The 21,209-nt window shown below is 43.9% G+C and overlaps 2 protein-coding genes across 2 annotated transcripts in view; both read left to right on the forward strand.

Annotated features, from left to right (window-relative positions):
- Window positions 1-962, forward strand: part of atg2b (autophagy related 2B) — a 34,603-nt gene extending 33,641 nt beyond the window's left edge. Inside the window, exon 43 of the mRNA XM_080850626.1 lies at window positions 1-962. This exon is cut by the window's left edge and continues 201 nt beyond it. Coding sequence (XP_080706752.1) covers window positions 1-30 — 30 coding nt within the window. The 3' untranslated portion in view covers window positions 31-962.
- A 1,757-nt stretch (window positions 963-2,719) lies between these two features.
- Window positions 2,720-5,706, forward strand: noxred1 (NADP-dependent oxidoreductase domain containing 1; the record flags this gene model as incomplete). The annotated part of the gene is made up of 6 exons (XM_080849873.1): window positions 2,720-2,877; window positions 2,967-3,142; window positions 3,828-4,008; window positions 4,558-4,712; window positions 5,078-5,267; window positions 5,544-5,706. The coding sequence occupies 6 exons, from the start codon at window positions 2,720-2,722 to the stop codon at window positions 5,704-5,706; spliced, it is 1,023 nt and encodes a 340-aa protein (XP_080705999.1).
- Window positions 5,707-21,209: the final 15,503 nt, after the last annotated feature.

Consider the following 21,209-nt stretch of genomic DNA (forward strand, 5'->3'; position numbering starts at 1 on the left):
ACGCAGAAGTGGCGTCTGGGGGAGGAGTGACAGGCACCGCAGCCAATCAGATCCAACCGGACGCGTCTGGGGGAGGAGTGACCAGCACCGCAGCCAATGGGATTCTCTGATATGTCTGGCCCTTACCTCAACCTTGGACTGATAGAGATTGTGAATGCACAAATGTGTGTGTGTGTGTGTGTGTGTGTGTGTGTGTGTGTGGGGATCATACATACGTATGCCACACATAAATGCCCATATAAAAGGCTCTATGAGGTTGAAAGTGACCCAGCTGCTGCTTCCTGGCTTGTGACGACTGTGTGTGTGTGAGTGCGTGCTGGTGTGTGTGTTCGTGTGTATGTGTGTGTGTATGTGTGTGTGCATGGTCGATGCTTGTGGGGTAAATGGAGGAGTTTGTTTGCTGTTATTATTTTCTTCTATTGGTTGTGCGTGTGTGTGTGTGTGTGTGATGGTGTGTGCGCGTTTTTGTCTATGTGCGTGTGTGTGATAGTGTGTGCGCGTCTGTGTGTTTGTGTGTGAGAGAGAGAGAGATTATGACTATATCACCCTATAACACTAACCATCACAGGTCTGAGTAGCTGCTCTGCTTACTAGTGTGTGTGTATGTGTGTGTGTGTGTGTGTGTGGCTGGGACCATGCCTATCTTCACATCTCGACTTGTGTGAGTGAGTGTGTGTGTGTGTGTGTGTGTGTGTGTGATGTGATGGCTAACAGTTAATCACAGTCTGTGATATGAGCAAGAGGAACATGTATACATACTGTTCATACATAAATCTAAGTGGACACCATTCTGGAACACACACACACACACACACACACACACACACACACACACACACACACACACACGCACAGACGCACACACACAGACACACAGACACACGCACGCACACAAACAGACACGCAGACGCACACACACATACACAGACACACATACACACACATACACACACACACACACACACAGGTACAGATGGGTTGGAAATGACTGTAGAGAATGACGTGTTGTATATAGATGTACAGTTCATTTGTGACATTTCTATTAAAGCATGTAAACTCATAAAGGGAATAAAGCATTTCATGTCTGAAAAACTGCTCGCGTGTGTGTGTGTGTGTGTGTGTGTGCGCACGCGCACGTGTTTGTGTGTGTGTGTGTGTGTGTGTGTGTGTGCGTGCAGGTCAGACTTGTTTGCATTTGCTGCTCCTTGTTCAGCATGAACCTGTAACACCTCTAGACAACACACCTACGCACGCACGCACGCACACGGAGGCAAACACAGACACACACACACGCACGCACAGACACGCATGCACGCACACAGACACACGCACACACAGACACAGATGCACAGACATAGACAGCTGCACAGACTGACGCAAACACAGACTGACTCACAGACACACACAGAGTATAACCGTCTTGCATTGTTGTATCTTCTTTCCATTTCTGGTGGATTCCTTTATGAAGTTAGTGTACAACCTGCCATTAGGCCTGCTATTTCGATCTTAACTTCCGTAAATGCAACTTTGTCACAAAGCGACAGTACATTTAAACTTAAGGACATATTTGCCGAATTGATATGCAAGTGTAATACGGTCAAACTGCAACTGTTTCAGAGCTGTGCAAGTATTAAAAGTGAATTAACATTCTTAAGATACCATGAAAATAGGGCTAACCATAGACATACAGTATACAGCTCCGGGAAAAAATAAGCGACCACTTCAAAATGATCTGTTCCTCTGGTTTTAGTATTTATTGGTATGTGCATCTATTTTTCAAATAAAAATATTGTCATTTAGAGCATTTATTTGCAAAAAAAATGACAACTGGTCAAAATAACTACAAATATGCAGTGTTTCCAGATCTCGAATAATGCAAACAAAACAAGCTCATATTCATTTTAAAACATTTGTCAGAGCCAAAAGGAAGGTAGTTTTATTCCAGGCCAACTTTGTAGCCCACAAATCAAATAGTGAGACACTGGCAGTCAGTCTGCTTTCTATATTTTGTTTCAAATATGTTAAGAGATAAGCCCCCCCCCCCCCCCTTTACGGGCTTCATTGCCCGCGGAGACACAGGTTCAAGTCTGGCCTGATGTCATTTCCTGTACCTCTCCCCTGAACTAATGTTCAAATCTAAGCTCGTCATAGTTACCACTTGCTAAAATGAAGGAATATACTTAAAAACAACTTGAACAGGTTTAGGTATCTCGCAGTGTTTTACACAATACATCTTTGATTCCTTCTTTGACATTCAAAAAGAACACACACCAAAGAAACATTTTCAGCAAAGGGTGACATTGACTTACTATCAAATCCGTATAGCCTAGTGATAAACCTATTCTTTGGAGATGCGTCGGGAAACTGAAGACGGATGGTTTAAAATATATTGTTTGGAATAAAGTACTATGTCTGATGCTCTAAGATCCACGCGTCTATGGGGTTAAAGTTGGCCTGAAGGAAACGCCAAATAGCCATGCCGCAACCATCCAAATTACATCTTAAAACGTGATGATACAATGTAGAGAGTATACACATGCCGTGCGTGTTAAGCGTGTTATTTTGTCATGTTGAAGGTGTTCACATTGTAGCTTGTTTGTGAAATGGACCTCTTCTGTAAAGCTAATAGCACCGTTGTCAAGGAGACCAAGCAAACTTTTCTCATTTGTACGGCCAAACGTAAATGCGCCTCTGATGTGTGCGACATCGCCGGTTTGATATGTTTGACCTCACGGCGAATCTACACTGCCTGCAATTCGAGGCTGGACTGACGGAAGAGGAGAAAAAAATCATATACCTGCGCTCACGGTCTGCGGATTTCACGGAGTGTAGCTGTGCACATGCCTTATTTTACTGTAAACTGGCCCATTGCTTCAGGTAAGCCACATAGCTTTTAAAAGCGTGTAAAAACCTTACTTTAGAGCTTAATATTGCTCAACCCAATGTTGTGTTTGCATCTACACCAGGACAAATATTTTGATGTTGAAAGACTTCAACTCAGACGCGGCAGCACTGCACAAACTGAACGTGGGGATTATTGGCGGAGGGCACTTGGGGAAGCAGCTGGCTCGAGTCATTGTAGAAAGCAGCGGCATAAAACCTCCCAACATCAAAGTTTCATCCAGAAGACCCGAAACGCTCGGTAAGATATGCATTATTGCAGTCAGTAACAGAGCATCAGAACAAGCAAATTAATTCGTGATTTGCGTATTCTAAAACAAACTGAGATTTATCAAATAAATTACAATTTAGGTATGTTTCTATCGTGGTCACCTACGAAACTACATTTTCAGTTCCTTGTAACGAGGTGCAAATTAGATTAAATGAAACTATTTATTATTATTTTGGTTTATTTAGTATTATTTAACATTATTTAGTGATCAACCCAGACCGACCTAATCCCTTAAAGACGAAAGCAAGCCTAACCCTTTGGGAAAAGTTTATAGAGCACATACAACCTGACATACTCTGTTTATAGTGCACCTCACATACAACCTTATATGCTGCTTATAGTGCACATACAACCTTACATGCTGCTTATAGTGCACATACAACCTTATATGCTGCTTATAGTGCACATACAACCTTATATGCTGCTTATAGTGCACATACAACCTTATATGCTGCTTATAGTGCACATACAACCTGACATACTCTGTTTATAGTGCACCCCACATACAACCTTATATGCTGCTTATAGTGCACATACAACCTTATATGCTGCTTATAGTGCACATACAACCTTATATGCTGCTTATAGCAGATGTTAACTGGTCAGATGCTACTTGCAAATCTAATGTAGAGAGGTTCCTGTGTTTCTCCTCCAGAACATCTGTCTCTGATGGGCATAGAATGTTTCTATGACAACCAGCGTTTGGCATCCTGGGCTGACGTGCTGTTTCTGTGCTGCCTGCCGTCCCACCTGCTCCAGGTGTGTGCTGACATCAGAGCTCACCTGTCGCATTGCTGTGTAGTGTACAGCTTCATCTCCACAGTCCCTGTCAAGAGGTGGGTCACCTAACCCTAACCCTTACACAGTCCCTGTCAAGAGACGGGTCACCTAACCCTAACCCCTACCCTTACACTATCTCTAACACTATCCCTAACACTAGCTCTTCATCTAACACAGTCACTGTCAAGAGGTGCGTCACCTAACCCTAACCCTTACACAGTCCCTGTCAAGAGGTGAGTCACCTAACTCTAACACTAACCCTTACTGCTTAATCTCCACAGTCCCTGGCAAGAGGTGGGTCACCTAACCACACTAACTCTAACCCCTAACCCCTAACCCTTATCCTAATCCTAGTACTTCAGAGAAATCCGGTCCAACAGTCCAACATTTCTTACCAGCAAACCAGTAGGGACTCAATGTGAGCAGGGTTAGGGGTCAGATGTTAGGGGTCAGATGTTAGGGGTCAGAGGTGAGGGGTCAGAGGTGAGGGGTCAGAGGTGAGGGGTCAGTGCTCTCTCTCTCCCAAGTGTTAATGCTGATGATGGACTGTTTGTCTGGCTCAACTCTCTGATTGGTTCGTCTGCCATGTTTGACTCTCGTCTCAGATTGGCTCAGCTGCTTGGCCACACCTCCATCCTCAGACCAGCCTATGAGTTTGTGTCAAGTGACGCTGGGTGGGCGTGTCCTCCAGAACATTCTATGATGGCTGCTCTCAAAAATGTGGAGCTGATCGCAGCCTCCTGCCCCCTATCTATGAGCCGTAAGTATTTCTCACCTGTGTGTGTGTGTGTGTGTGTGTGTGTGTGTGTGTGTGTGTGTGTGTGAGGCAGGGGAGGCTGGATGAGTCATTTTTAAGATATGAAGTAATGGTCTGGAACAGGGGCTCTCTTAATGTTTTTAATCTGATGATGTAACACACGTGGATCTCATCGTTTGGCAGTCATTTCAAGATTGAATATCTCTCAGGTATCTCTCTATCTCTTTCAGCTCATCTATCTCTCACCTGGTATTTGATCCCTCTCTCATTCTCTCTCTCTCACCTGGTCTTTGACCCCTCTCTCATTTTCTCTCTCTCACCTGGTCGCTGCTCTCTCTCTCACCTGGTCTCTCTCTGATCTCCCTCAGGTGGTGTGCGTATCGGTGCTGAATGGCTGCCTGCAGTGCTGTACTCCCTGCTGAACATGTGCTGCTCTGTGCTGCCACTAGAGGGGGCACTAGAGCTCCTCAACCAGCTGCTGAGGCTTCAGTCTGACTCCGCCCTCTCAGTCCAGCACCTCATCAGCCAATCCTGTGCTTCCTCTCAGTCCCCACTCAGGTGAGCTCCATACCAGAGACCAACCCAGGGGTTATGCAGGTCCCTTTAAATGTGGCCAACCCAGGGGTTAGGTAGGTCCCCTTATTATCTACTCAGCACACACTCACAGTCACACTCACTGTCACTCAGCACACACTCACTGTCACTCAGCACACACTCACTGTCACTCAGCACATACTCCAGGGTTAGGGTTAGTAGTAAACTCTGAGTTTGGTTTGTGTAGGCCTCTTCTCTAGGGTTAGGGTTAGTATTAAACTCTGTGTTTGGTTTGTGTAGGCCCCTTCTCTGGATTAGCTTGGCTGACGTCCAGTCCAGAGAGACTCCGTTGTCATGGCACCTGAGGAGAAGCCCTGCTCTAAGGGATCGTCTGTCAGCCCTGTACCTTTCAATCCTGACACCAGGGGGCAGCAAAGACCAGGACATCGTTTGCCAATCATAATCAACACCAGCTAATGCGGTTTTAGTGTTTTAACATTACATGTCATTACATTAAAACTATACAAAAATGTCCATTCCTTTTGTGTTCTTCACACAAACATCTTTCATTGCAGCTCTCCTGTGTGTCCCATGGTGTGTGTCCCCTGGTGTGTGTCCCCTGGTGTGTGTCCCGTGGTGTGTATCCCCTGGTGTGTGTCCCCTGGTGTGTGTCCTCTGGTGTGTATCCCCTGGTGTGTGTCCTCTGGTGTGTGTCCCCTGGTGTGTATCCTCTGGCGTGTGTCTCCTGGTGTGTGTGTCCTGGTGTGTGTCCCCTGGCGTGTGTGTCCTGGTGTGTGTCCCCTGGCGTGTGTCCCTTGTGTCCCCTGGTGTGTGTCCCCTGGTGTGTGTCCCCTGGTGTGTATCCCCTGGTGTGTGTCCCCTGGTGTGTGTCCTGGTGTGTATCCCCTGGTGTGTGTCCTGGTGTGTGTCCCCTGGTGTGTGTCCTGGTGTGTATCCCCTGGTGTGTGTCCCCTGGTGTGTGTCCCCTGGTGTGTGTCCCCTGGTGTGTGTCCTGGTGTGTGTCCCCTTGTGTGTGTCCCTTGTGTCCTCTGGTGTGTATCCCCTGGTGTGTATCCCCTGGTGTGTGTCCCCTGGTGTGTGTCCCCTGGTGTGTGTCCCCTTGTGTGTGTCCCTTGTGTCCTCTGGTGTGTGTCCCCTGGTGTGTGTCCCCTGGTGTGTGTCCCCTGGTGTGTGTCCCCTGGTGTGTGTCCCATGTGTTCCCTGGTGTGTCCCCTGGTGTGTGTCCTGGTGTCCCATTTTTTGTCCCTCACATGTGTCACTCATTCAGTGAAGATTTAAATGGCGTCAAGTGAAGTGGGTTATTGGGCTCCAGAAGTCTCTTCTGCTGCTCTCATGTCTTTGAGACCCTTTCCTCAGAGTCTTCTGTAGTGGGTCTGAGGCTGTTGTTGAGGCCTACAGATTAAATAACTTTTCCCGTTGTTCTATCCCCATCTCTATTCTTTAAAATGTTTTTTATGTGATTGAAACCCCAGGATAACTGTCAGCTTGTGAGAAAAGGTTAGGGTTAGGGTCAGGAGAAAAGGTAAGGGTTAAGGTCAGGATAAAAGGTTAGGGTCAGGGTCAGGAGAAAAGGGTTAGGGTCAGGGTCAGGAGAAAAGGTAAGGGTTAGGGTCAGGAAAAAAGGGTTATGGTCAGGTCAGGATAAAAGGTTCAGGTTAGGTCATGATGGGATCCCTCAATGGAACATCATGGGCATAGGTCCAGACGCCATCTGGTGGCCACTCCTGGTACGACTCCCCTGTAGAATTCTCTATTTCTAGTTCTAAATGTTTTATGTCATCTTGTGAAGTTACTTAAAAATAAATAAAGTAAAGATATTAAAAGAAGGTGTTTGTTTATGGTGGTGGAATGTATTAATTAAGATGTCCCTTATTGTGGATACTGTGTTATTGAGGAAGACTTGAATGAATTAGGAATTAAAAGAACAGGCCTAGGATTAGGATTAGGGTCAGACAATGGAAGAAAGGCAAGGTGAGGGTTAGGAGTTACGTTTAGAACAACAGCAACCAGTGCTACTCGAGGGGCAGCAAGAGGAGACTGTGATATTCCTTTAAAAAAATGTATTTGGACAAAAGGTTTTCTGAGTTAGGTCAGCCCAGGAATGGAACCATCTCCCACAGAACATTAGAGAATCAACCTCATCTAACAGCTTTAAAATAAATCTTAAAACATGGTTAATAAATAACCAAAAATGTGAGCATTAGTGGGTTCAGTAGAACTTATATATTGGGATTTTATTTTATTTTATTTTGTCAATGTTATGTTTGATATGTGTAGGGATGTAACGCGAAAGTCGAACGAGGAGCCGGATCTGCACGACCGCCAACGGGGACAGCAGCTCACGCCTGTAATGTTCCTGAATGGGATCTGGTCTCCTTGCACTTGTGTGTCGGTACCTTAGCAAAGTGCAGTTGGCAGAGCAGTTGCATGGCGTGACACATACAGTAGCATACTGACACAGATACCCCTGTAATGTTTAGGGGCAAATGTTTCACCATTCTTAAACATGAGGGTGACCATGGATCTTACATTTAATATGAGATTCAGAAGTTTAAGAATGTCTGATTTGAATGAGGTCATAAGGACATCATCTAAACCACAGCCCGTGAAGCTTTCCCTCAGGCTCTTTCTTATTGGAAAATGTTTATTATCCTTTATAGTAATCAAGGTTCGTCAATCTGTCGGATATTTGCTGCTGGTCAGAATTTAAATAATGGTGGTCAAATAGGGTTGGGAAGTGCTCTCCATATACAGTATCTGCATTTTATATTGCTAAATCATCATGAGGCCTTTGGTTTAAACATTTGTCCAGTTGTTCCAGTATGTGTTTAAGTTAATTGAATTGTCTTAATCTTTCAGTTGGTGAAGGAATTATTGAATGAGTAAGAAGTAATGTAAGATAATTCATTTCAGTAGAAATGGGGTTACACACACACACACACACACACACACACACACAATACAATGTCAAAAAGGGGGTTTACCTAGAAAATGGGTGTGGTATTAGGTTCAGGACATCTTTTGATTTGGTTGGGTTCAGGTAATGAGGTCATGTTTAATTGAATGCGAATATCTGGATTGTCTGGTTGCCGATGTTTTAATGTTATGTTAAGGTCAGTAGTAGTTATAGATTGTCATAGAGCTGTAAAGCTTATTTATATCCAGTGTATTGTAAAAATTGGGATTGCCAACTATATTGCCAATTTACACTAGTAAGCATGTTGGTAAGCTTTTTTCAGTGCTAACTGAGCTGTTTGTGGTGGTTACAAGGTTTACCCCTTTCGAGTAGTTAGCTTGCTAGTTTTACACCACATTGTAGTATTAAGCAGTTATGCTGTATTTAGTGTTAACATGTGAGTTTTTGGGGTTACATTCAGGACTGTCCTTTATTCCTAATCATTAATGTACAGTTCATGCCCACACAGACCTCCTGTAAGATCATGTATTGGGTTGTGGAATACTCCATAACTTAGACGTCTCTTATTGTACCAGCATGGTACATAACTATGTTTCAAAAGCTCTGTGGCATTCACTATGACAATGAAAGTCTACATAACGTTTTGTGTGCTTTCAGTGTTTGATATGTAACATGTTAACAATCGACACATGTAAGATGAGCAGTAAACTAAATAAGACAGAGGGAACAGTCATTTATTGTGTTTTCTTCCTGAGTCATTTTGCATTACAGAAATGACTGATAACTCGTATGTATAAAAACAATGTTCAAGAGAAGTGTTCCAGATGTCATGGTGGCTGGGCTGAATGTGTTTGTGCTGTGGGGGTCTGAGAAACCATTTTGAAAATAAGGTCAGTACTTCCAGGTGCATGAAAGCAACATAACAAAACTCCTACTTAACATACTCAACCATAGCTGCTTATAGGTTTTTCATAAGTGTTTCTATCCAGTATTTTTCAATGAGGTAATGTTTCATGTCATGTATTATAAACATGATTCATAGTTAGTGTGTAAGAGTTAGTTTCTCTAACCAGCTCCTGCAGAACCACCATTAGTTTCATCACCAGTCTCAGTAACATCACTACCATCAACACCTTTGTTTCTGCAACAGCTGGAGTCTGAATACTGGACCCCAGACCTGAGAATTGTCACGCTAAATTAAATGGTTTCAATATGAAGGTTTATGTGGTGAAGTGGGTGATTCTACTGTCAGATGCATCATTTATAATATATATTGTAATAATTTATAATAATGGTAATATTAACCATGTATGTCGCTTTGGATAAAAGCGTCTGCTAAATTACTAAATATGAAACGTAAATGCATATGTAAGTGAATGAGACACCATAGACTCCATTACCCACAATTCCCTTATCACATTTCAATTCTTATCAACACCGGTGACCTCGCAATTGGTCACATCAAAGTCATAAAAAGGGTGACGCATTTTGCCCCTTAAAACAGTGATTACCCCCCAAATCTGTCTCTCTGTACGGTGGTCTCACACACGTGAAGATCCTTCAATTAAGAGATACCCTCTCTGCAGAACAAAGGACAACGCACGACAGTCGTATTGAACTTTTGGCCGAAGTTAAGAAAATACTTTGACGCGTCTAGTTGCAACCAAGTTATACCGGTAGAATATTACTGCAGCCCAGCAGTGCTCTGAGTAGGATAAGGCGACCGGCTTCCCTTATTCGTTTCTCCAAGTCGACAGAACTTTACATCCTTCTAAATCAGCGGACCTCCAGCAAGGCCTCCGCGAGTTCAGCCGACGGGCTGCAAAGAAAGGACAGACGGACATCCATTGAACCTACGTGACGCGTTGTTCCAAGGATTCCGCGAAAACACCGTTGAATGCTTAGCAAGAGCGTTCTTCACGTAAGGCTGACATCTGGGCAGAGATTAGTCTTATATGTGTGTTAATATATGTGTGAAAGTATTGTTGTTTTATTTCATTCATGATTTAAATGCTTACTTTGTAATTCACAGTGCATGGTTTGTAACCGTGCTATATCTTGCGTTTGTTTTACTTTTGCTAACTTGTTAGGAACGTGCATGCACCTTTTCTCTCTCTCCCTCCCTAACTCCCTCAATCACCATCTGAACAAACACGTCCACATCGCGAGTTCAGTGCTGCTGAAATATATTGTATTGAGTTGAAGGCCGATTCTATCCTTGAGATAAGAATCCTTTGTCTGTTGTAACCTACTCATTTAAAGTTGTGCCCATCCTCCAATTTATATTGGCATACCTGCGCACGCACGCACACACACACACACACACACACACACGGACGGGCAGGCTCTCATGCCCCCTCCTCTGAAATCCCAACTGCACTTTGTGCCTTGTTTCAGTGTTATACTCAGTTGTTTATGTGATTAGTATTAGCCATTCATTACTGTTCGTTACCTTTAATAAATTGTTTATTTAGACTTAAACAATTGTCTTGTCTGTTGTTGTTCCAATATTCCACTGAAAGCCATTTTCCGCCAATCAAGAATTCCAAATGCCTTCACTTCTCTGGTTGTTCCATGAAGTGTTATAGACTTTGTAGTGATATTGTAGTATGATAGTATTGTGATACCATACTTAGACTGTAGCATAGTGGTACAACTAGAGCTTTCCATTATTTTAGTAATTTAATTATAAAATATTAAATACTAAATTTAATGATTATTAAATTTTATGAGACTGATTTAATTAAACTAATGTAACAACCACGGTTTTACCTACACATATAATATAACAAAGTTATAATGGTAATATTCTAAGTTATTATAAGTTTATGTAAGTGCAATTGAACAGTATATTTCACTGCAGAACTTTACTTGAACAGTTGAATACACACATACACACACACACACACACACACACACACACACACACACACACACACACACACACACACACACACACACACTGTGTAATGTGTCCGGTGATTCATTTACACGAAAGGTTTGGCTGCATCACTGCCAATGGTTAATATCTTTGTCAAGTCTCCCCAAAGAGTGATTCAAACTGTTTGTTATTATCAACCTCTAAAATACCAGAGACCAGACCTGAACTGTAGAGTAAAATAGCAAATCATTTTTATTGAGCACAAATCATATGATGACATTTAGTCCAGTAGTGAAAGTCACGACACAGAGCCCAACCCAACACTAAACTCCCCAGACTCAGAGCCCAACCCAACACTAAACTCCCCAGACTCAGAGCCCAACCCAACACTAAACTCCCCAGACTCAGAGCCCAACCCAACACTAAACTCCCCAGACTCAGAGATCAACCCAACACCAAACTCCCCAGATTATTCATGTGACACAAATCACACATCTAACAATTCTACCATGACCACTATAGTATGAAAGTAATGTATGATACAATGATACATTTGGATAGATAGAAAAAGCTGAAAGTAAAACTGTAAGAACAACCATAACATGAAAGCTGTTAAATACTGATTACAGGATAAAACATGATTTAATAGAAACATAATTACACCCATACAATAATTGTTTTGAACTCTAGCTTGTATAAATTAAGAAAGTTATGAGTATCTTTCTTTCCACTTTTATGGTTTATGAGAGAAATGCATGAACAGATCTGCCAATTAAGAAGAAAACCATCTGGCAGGATTGCTGAAGATTCCCTTGACAGTAGACTTCATCCCCTGTGGTGTCTTATCTTTTCCCTGTGCCATCTTTTGCAAAATAACTGCTTTTCCTCTTACTTCTTGTAGCTCTTGAATACGCTTCTGCCATCCATCTTCGGCCTCCTGTTTCTCTGTCTCTATGAGGATATCAATGTAGCGTGGAGTAGACAAAGGATCTGGACGAAGGGCAATCTCTCTCAGACGTTGCAGGGATTTAGTTAAAGTAGTCATCATTTCTACAACTTTCCCCTGCATCTGCTCGTATTCTACTTCCAAATGTTTGATTAATTGCTCTGTCATGTGGGTCTTGTGGTTTTGCAGTGAGTGTTTTGTGGTTTTTATTTCCTCCAGTTTTGACAAACCTACTCGTATCATTGGCTGCACCCCCTCAGAAGTTGCCTCAAGCAGTTTGAGCTCTTGGAGAACTTCCTTTGTCAGCGTCAAACTCTTGGGATTCATCAAGCTTAGATGAGTGAAGAATTTCCGCATGCTGGCTTTCCCCATCTTCCAGAACATGGCATCAAACATGTACTCATAACTGCTGCCTTCTGTATTTTTGGCATAAAGCACAGAGTTGTTGACTCTGAAATGAAGAGGGGCCCCACCAGCTGTATTTGAAGCACATGGGATGTTGGCAGCTTTGATTGCCTCCAGTACTGGGGGAGATTTGCCATCAGCAAAGGTCACCAGAACAATGATGTTGGTGGCAATGTCCTTCCCAAAAATGGAGAGGATAGAATCAAAGATGTATGTCTGTTTGGATGACAGACGAGCTAACGCAGATGGCACTACAAAGCACACTGCATCAATTGAATCAATTCCACCCTTGACCGAGAAAAACTTTCGTATTTTTTCTGTGATTTCTTTGTCTCGATTGATTCCTCTGGTGTCCCAAAACCCTGGAGTGTCAATGATTGTGAGAGAGTATGGAACTTGGAATCCATTTGTGTGGTAAATCTGATAGGCTGTCACCACCGAGGCTTGGCTTTCCGCTTGTGTTGTGTTGAATTGTTCATCTATCAGTTTATATCTCCAGCTGTCCTCCCATTCAACTCCAAAAATGTAGTTGATCATGCCGTTGATGAGGGTGGTCTTGCCAGATCCAGTGGCACCAACCACCATTATGGTTTTGTTTGATAACTTTTTTGTTGGTGGGCTTCCAAAAACCATCTTGTTGAGCTGACCATATCCTGCTGGTTTCAGAAGAAGCAGGCGGACTGTTGGGAGCTGATGGCTACCTGGGAGGGCAGTAAACATCTTCTCATCCAGTTGTGCTTTCTTAGTTTTCAGAAAGAAGGAAAGAAAAAAAAGAATGTGACATTTCTGTGATTTAATGAAGCCCCTCTGATGATATAATGCATCACACACACATCACACACACATACTTATGACCCCCACCCCCTTGCCCCCCTCAGGCCTTGCACAGTCAGTGCAGGGGCAGTATTGATTGGTTCACACTCGTAGAGGGGGGTATATAGGGGGATCTTCTCTCTAACTGCTGGGGCACTCTCTGTCATTGAGGCACTGTCTCTCTCCCACTGTCTCACCCTCTCTCTCTAAATACTGATGCACTCTTACACATTCTTTCCTAGATTTCTGTTTTACTCTAGATCACTGCAGGAACTTATTTTGGATTTTCAATTAATTGATTCTTGGTTAAAAGCAGGGTAGACGATTCTGGAGAAACCTGCTAGATTTTGAAAGAATACAAATCCCAGCTCCTACCTTCAGAGCCCTCCAAAGCCACCCTGGACCTTGTGTATAATAGTTGTGTGTAAGCAACTGGACAAAATCATAATGAGTGAAATCAGCACTACTGTACCTGCTTGCTGGCTGGCATGGTGTCTGTCTGGGTGCTGATCAACTGTTGACGATAAAACAGATAAAGCAAGAATTAATTAATCCATCATTCCATTGTTAGATCAGTTTTGAATAAGGCCTTGTTCTTGTTTAGTCTTGTGAACTATGTGGGCAACACTCATATCTCTCTCTTTGGCAAAAGTCTGCCAACAGTGAATAGAAAATGTCAGTTGAACGTCATTCAAAATGACTAGGATCAGTGTATGCAGCTATTTCTGAAACCCGAGTGTCATCATATCAAGGACCAATAACTTCACATGAGAGGCTTCATTGAATACAACAAAAATATTCCCCTGAATCAAACACCTGAGTAAAGATGAGCTTATGTTGACACATAAGGGCCGAGGTGGGTAGTAACGCACTACGTTTACGCCGTTACATGAGTTAAGAACGTTTTTCCAATAAATTGTACTTATAGGAGTAAGGTTATTTAAAGAAGTGATTTAAATTTAATGCAGACTACTTTTCACTCCTACTCTGTTATGCCTTTAAGCACAGTTCACACACACACTTTAACATTAAACTTCATTCAGGTTAATTTGATCAATAGTAGAGATAACTGGCTGTTGCTACACACAGACTACTGTGAAGTATGTTATGGCTTCATGGGATTATTTGATAATAGTGGGACTGTAATTCCTACTAAATATGAAAGTTATTGACACATCCACACAGAACCCCTCCTCTCACCTGACACATCCACACAGGACCCCTCCTTTCACCTGAACCATCCACACAGGACCCCTCCTTTCACCTGACACATCCACACACACAGGACCCCTCCTTTCACCTGACACATCCACAAACACAGGACCCCTCCTTTCACCTGACACATCCACACACACAGGACCCCTCCTCTCACCTGACACATCCACACAGGACCCCTCCTTTCACCTGACACATCCACACAGGACCCCTCCTTTCACCTGACACATCCACACACACAGGACCCCTCCTCTCACCTGACACATCCACACACACAGGACCCCTCCTTTCACCTGACACATCCACACAGGACCCCTCCTTTCACCTGACACATCCACACACACAGGACCCCTCCTTTCACCTGACACATCCACACACACAGGACCCCTCCTTTCACCTGAGCAGATAAAAAAAGTTACCTTTGTCAGGGTCAAACTCTGGGGATTCATCAAGCTTAGATGAGTGAAGAATTTCTGCATGCTGCCTTTCCCCATCTTCCAGAACAAGTCATCAAACATGTAGTCATCATTGCTGGCTTCATTATTGTTGGCATAAAGTGCAGAGTTGTTGACTCTGAAATGAAGAGGGGACCCATCTGGATTTGAAGCACATGGGATGTTGGCAGCTTTGATTGCCTCCAGTACTGGGGGTGATTTGCCATCAGCAAAGGTCACCAGAACAATGATGTTGTCTTCGATGTCCTTCCCAAAAATGGAGAGGATGGAATCAAAAATGTATCTCTGTGTGGCTGACAGACGAGCTAACGCAGACTGCACTACAAAGCACACTGCATCAATTTGATCAATTCCACCCTTGACTGAGAAAAACTTTCTTATGTTTTCTGTGATTTCTTTGTCTCGTTTGATTCCACTGGTGTCCCCAAACCCTGGAGTGTCAATGATTGTGAGAGAGAATGGAACTTTGAATCCATCTGTGTGGTAAATCTGATAGGCTGTCACCTCCGAGGTCTGACTGCACGCTTGTGTTTTGTTAGTTTGTTCATGTATCAGTTTATATCTCCAGTTGTCCTCCCATTCAACTCCAAGAACGTAGTTGATCATGCCGTTGATGAGGGTGGTCTTGCCAGATCCAGTGGCACCAACAACCATGATGGTTTTCTTTGATGGATTGTTTCTTGGTGGGCTTCCAAAAACCATCTTGTTGAGCTGGCCTTCTCCTGCTGGTTTCAGATTAAGCAGGTGGACTGTAGGGAGCAGACGGCTACCTGGGAGGGCAGTAAACTTCCACTTATCCAGCTGTGCTTTCTTAGTTTTCAGAAAGAAGGAAAGAAAAAAAAGAAAGTGACATTTCTGTGATTTAATGAAGCCCCTCTGATGATATAATGCATCACACACACATATCACACACACATACTTATGACCCTTGCCCCCCCCCCCCCCAGGCCTTGCACAGTCAGTGCAGGGGCAGTATTGATTGGTTCATGGTGCACACTCGTAGAGGGGGGTATATAGGGGGATCTTCTCTCTCACTGCTGGGGCACTCTCTGTCATTGAGGCACTGTCTCTCTCCCACTGTCTCACCCTCTCTCTCTAAATACTGATGCACTCATACACATTCTTTCCTAGACTTCTGTTTTACTCTAGATCACTGCAGGAACTTATTTTGGATTTTCAATTAATTGATTCTTGGTTAAAAGCAGGGTAGACGATTCTGGAGAAACCTGATAGATTTTGGAAGAATACAAATCCCAGCTCCTACCTTCAGAGCCCTCCAAAGCCACCCTGGACCTTGTGTATAATAGTTGTGTGTAAGCAGCTGGACAAAATCATAATGAGTGAAATCAGCACTACTGTACCTGCTTGCTGGCTGGCATGGTGTCTGTCTGGGTGCTGATCAACTGTTGACGATAAAACAGATAAAGCAAGAATTAATTAATCCATCATTCCATTGTTAGATCAGTTTTGAATAAGGCCTTGTTCTTGTGTAGTCTTGTGAACTATGTGGGCAACACTCATATCTCTCTCTTTGGCAAAAGACTGCCAACAGTGAATAGAAAATGTCAGTTGAACGTCATTCAAAATGACTAGGATCAGCGTACGCCAGTGGTGGTCCGTCAGGGCCTTCAAGGCCTTCTCTGCTGGCCTAAACATCATCAGAAAATAAATGTAATAAAATAAATGTAATTTTTTTTTTTAAATTATTAAATTAAATTTAATGTAATTAAATGTAATTTTAATATTTTCTTTTCAGAAATATGTATTAAATTATTCCCCATAGTCCATTATCTTCATTTCATAGCTTCCAGCGTTGTTAATTTATGTTAGAGCTTTCATCCAATCATATTTCAGCTATCATTTGTTGCCACGCTCGGAGAAATCTTCCCCGAGAACAGAAATCTTCCCTGAGGCCTTCAGAATTCACATTGAAGGCCAGTGTACATCTGATTGGTTATCACAACTGTCTGTTTCAGTTCATTTAAGTTGAATGAACTGAAACAGACAGTTGTGACAACCAATCAGATTTCGAGTTGGCGACACTGGGCCTTCTAGAAGGCCCGGAAGATTTCTTTCCTCGCGTTGAACGTGACACGTAAACGTCCTTTGATTGGATACTGAGGCAGACCGGTGCAGTGCTTCAGTGCTCAGTTTAGCTGGCTAATGCGAAAACGGAAAACGACGTACATCGGTTTCAATGCTTATTATGCTAGTTGTTTCAATTGGTAAGACTAAATATAATTACATTAACCAACTCAAATAAACTAGTTTACACCAACTTGATAATTCCAGTTTTTGATACAATAACAACGCCATTTTCAAGACGGAACTTTCAAGAAAAACTGGATATCGTGAGGATGGGAAGTTTAATGAAACTGCTTTGCAGGTGGGACAATGCGATGTTTAGTGGACAAACTTGTTGAAGCTCACATAGGCTACTTTCGGTGGACTTAATAAAACTTTGTAGACTTATCCCTGAAAATCTCCTTAAGTTGTGACAGTAATATCCAAGCGATCATATAACTGAGAGTTTACTACTCTTAATGTATTGTTAATACGGGTGTATTGATTTTAAATGCTCCGGAAATATTAATAAAGTCTGTTGTACTCGACTATGTTAAGGTGATGCAATGCTCACTTATACTGCCTTTCTGTATAAATATAATGGTTCGAGAGCCATGGCGTCATAATGATGGTATTAGGAGGTGGATTCACTCAGTTTAACATCGTGTAGGACATCGCTGAAGGCCTAGTCGTGAAATGCACGGACCGCCACTGGCGTACGCAGCTATTATCATATCAAGGACCAATAACTTCACATGGGAAGCTTCATTGAATACAACACAAATATTCCCCTGAATCAAACACCTGAGTAAAGATGAGCTTAACTTGACACATAAGGGCTGGGGTGGGTAGTAATGCACTACGTTTACGCCGTTACATGAGTTAAGAACGTTTTTCCAATAAATTGTACTTATAGGAGTAAGGTTATTTAAAGAAGTGATTTAAATTTAATGCAGAATACTTTTCACTCCTACTCTGTTATGCCTTTAAGCACAGTTCACACACACACTTTAACATTAAACTCTAAATTAAACTTCATTCAGGTTAATTTGATCAATAGTAGAGATAACTGGCTGTTGCTACACATAGGCTACTGTGTAGTATGTTATGGCTTAATGGGATTATTTGATAATAGTCACTGCATGAAATGTGGGATTTACGACAGTCGCCGACCCTGTGTATTGCCGTGGAAGATTCTCTACATTTGACAAAACCAACGATACATATACACCAGGGACCAACACCATTTACAAACAGGGGGTACACTTCATAAATCAATCAGCATACACATTACCTGAAACAAACACTCTAATAAGAAAATGGGACATAATGCAGAGTATAAACAGTTTGATATCAAGTCCATACATTTCAATCGAAAGTTACGTATGTAACTACGGTTCTATGAATCACTGGATGACCGCTAGACGGTGCTTTCAAGCACTGGATGATCCATCTCGCGCACGCGCAGGTCAAGGAATAATACCAACATTGTCACCTCGTGACCCCGATGACCCCCGGCGAGTCTATACCTTCCGGTGGGGTCAGGGAAACTGTTCCTAGACAATCTTCTCGCGAGTGCACGAGGATTCTGAGTGACAGAACGGTCTAGCGGTCATTCAGTGATTCATAGAACCGTAGTTACATACGTAACTTTCGTTCTATTTCATCCTTGCTGACCGCTAGACGGTGCTTTCAAGCACTGGATGACATATACCAACAAAGTCACGAAGAACTCCAGCACTTGCCTTACTGAGAGGAAGCAGCAGAGTCACGCAACAGGACCACAGCCAACGGCTGGGGAGTGGCAACATACACCCGGTAGAACCTGGAGAAGGTACTAGGTGATGTCCATGACGCTGCCTCGCAGACATCTTTGAGGGGAATGCCCCGCGAGGCTGCCCAGGATGTCGAGACAGCTCTGGTGGAGTGGCACCTCACCCCGGATAGCAGGGGGTGCCCACTTCCCTATATGTCTAGGTGACAGGATCACAGCAAACGGCTGGGGAGTGGCAACATTCACCCGGTAGAACTTGGAGAAGGTACTAGGTGATGTCCATGACGCTGCCTTGCAGACATCTTCCAGGGGAATGCCCCGCTAGGCTGCCCATGATGTCGAGACAGCTCTGGTGGAGTGGCACCTCACCCCGGATGGCAGGGGGTCCCACTTCCTTTATACGCCTGGGTAATGCTCTCCACCACCCAGTGGGACAGTCGCTGCTTGGAAAAAGCAGAGCCCCTCCTAGGGTCACCATAGCAGAGGAAAGCTGAATCGACCGCCGAATACCTGCGGTCGTAGCCACATATGGTGCAGAGCAGATGCCGGGAGAGGGAGGCAGGAACCGCTGCCATCACCAACAAAATACCTGCAGGCCAAACTACAAACCACACCTGTGCTTGGAGCGGGGAGCGAGAGCACTACCCTCACCAGGAGAGGGGAATAGCCAACTCAATGGGTTAATCAGCATAAATATAGAATAGATATAGATGCAGAATAGATGCCGGGAGAGGGAGGCAGGAACCGCTGCCGTCACCGACAAAATATTTGCAGGCCAAACTACACACCACACCTGTGCTGGGAGCGGGGAGCGACAGCACTACCTTCACCAGGAGAGGGTGGATAGCCACGCACAACAAACTACACAGTGTAGACTAGATGCCGGGAGAGGGAGGCAGGAACCGCTGACCTCACCGACCAATATTCTCATGCCAACAATCACAAACCACACCTGTGCTGGGAGCGGGGAGCGAGAGCACTACCCTCACCAGGAGAGGGGGATGGCCACCCTCAATGGGTTACACAGTGCAGAATAGATGCCAGGAGAGGGAGGCAGGAACCGCTGCCATCACTGACAAATATTTGCAGGCCAACAACTACAAATACATGCATAACATGGTATGAACTGAATGAACGTTGGTGGTGGGTCGGAGGGGCCGTTTGGCGCCGACTGGCTGCCACGCTTCCGTCAGTCTGCCCTAGCGCAGCTGTGGCTACTGATGTAGCTTACCACCACTGGTATGATGGTCTGAGTGTATGGCCTAGGCCAGACTACTCTGTAAAGTGTCTTTGAGTATTTAGAGAAGCACTATATACTTGAATTGATCGGCTGGTTGATACAGACCACACCTGTGCTGGGAGCGGGGAGCGAGCACACTGCCTTTACCAGGAGAGGGTGGATGGCCACACACAATGAACTGAAACAACAGTATAATACTGGGCTTTCCCACAATATTGCAGGGAGAACTTCTTTTAATGAATCTGACTCAATTCAATTGAGGATTCAATTTAGTGCCAGGGCGCCGGAGGCGGGATGCGAACCCGGGTCGCTGGCGTGGTAAACCAGCGACCTTTTCAAGTGGGCTAAAGCATCACTGAAGAAATATAGTTAAATATAGGCGTTCACCATGCACAAGTAATTCAGCTAGCGGAATTGCAATTGCGTTTCCTTTGAGCACTGGAAGAAGAAGCGAAAGCGCGTCCTTCCAGCGGCTATGGGTGTGGGACAACCACTATGACAATTAATCTTTTTTTAGCCACAAAAAGCAATCTACTGCCAACTCCACCGCTAAACTGGGCCAGTGGGGGTAGCATAACAATCGCAATAAGACAACAGTGTAGTATGGACGGTGGGAGAGGGGGCAGACACGCAAGCCTTCACCAATTACCCAACAGACCAGCGATTTGAAAATGAATTCAATGATGATCCAATTTTCACATTAGAGCGCCGGAGGCGGGATGCGAACCCTGGTGGCTTGCGTAGTAACCGGTGACTTACCCAGGGGGCTAAGCCATCTCAACGGGTTACAGATTTGAATTACCAACCCTATAGTAGGCATTCATTATACGCAAGTAATCCTCCTAGGGAATTGTAACTGCGTTTCTATGAACGCTGGTAAAAGGAGCGAACTACAACACCAGTAGGTAGTAATCGCAACACAATGAATGGTGGGAGAGGTGGCGAACACGCCGCTGTCACCATGCCATCAAACACTTTTTAGCGGCATCAGCTGGTTAGGCAACGTAATTTAACTGCCTAAGTGGTGGGAAGGGGCGAAACGGTACCTAAACCACAGCATAATTAATTACGGCCTTGCATACCTATCGGCACGCGCAGGCGATGCCAATAGTTGCAACCATCAATACATTTAGAAAAGACCAAAGTACTTATCCAATACGATCGGTGCGGCCTCTGGAAGGCGAAAATGCTGGCAGCTCCGACTATGTCGCAAGGCCAACGGCACGGAACAGGAT

This window comes from Sprattus sprattus, assembly GCF_963457725.1.
Source record: "Sprattus sprattus genome assembly, chromosome: 13".
Lineage (NCBI taxonomy): Eukaryota > Metazoa > Chordata > Actinopteri > Clupeiformes > Clupeidae > Sprattus > Sprattus sprattus.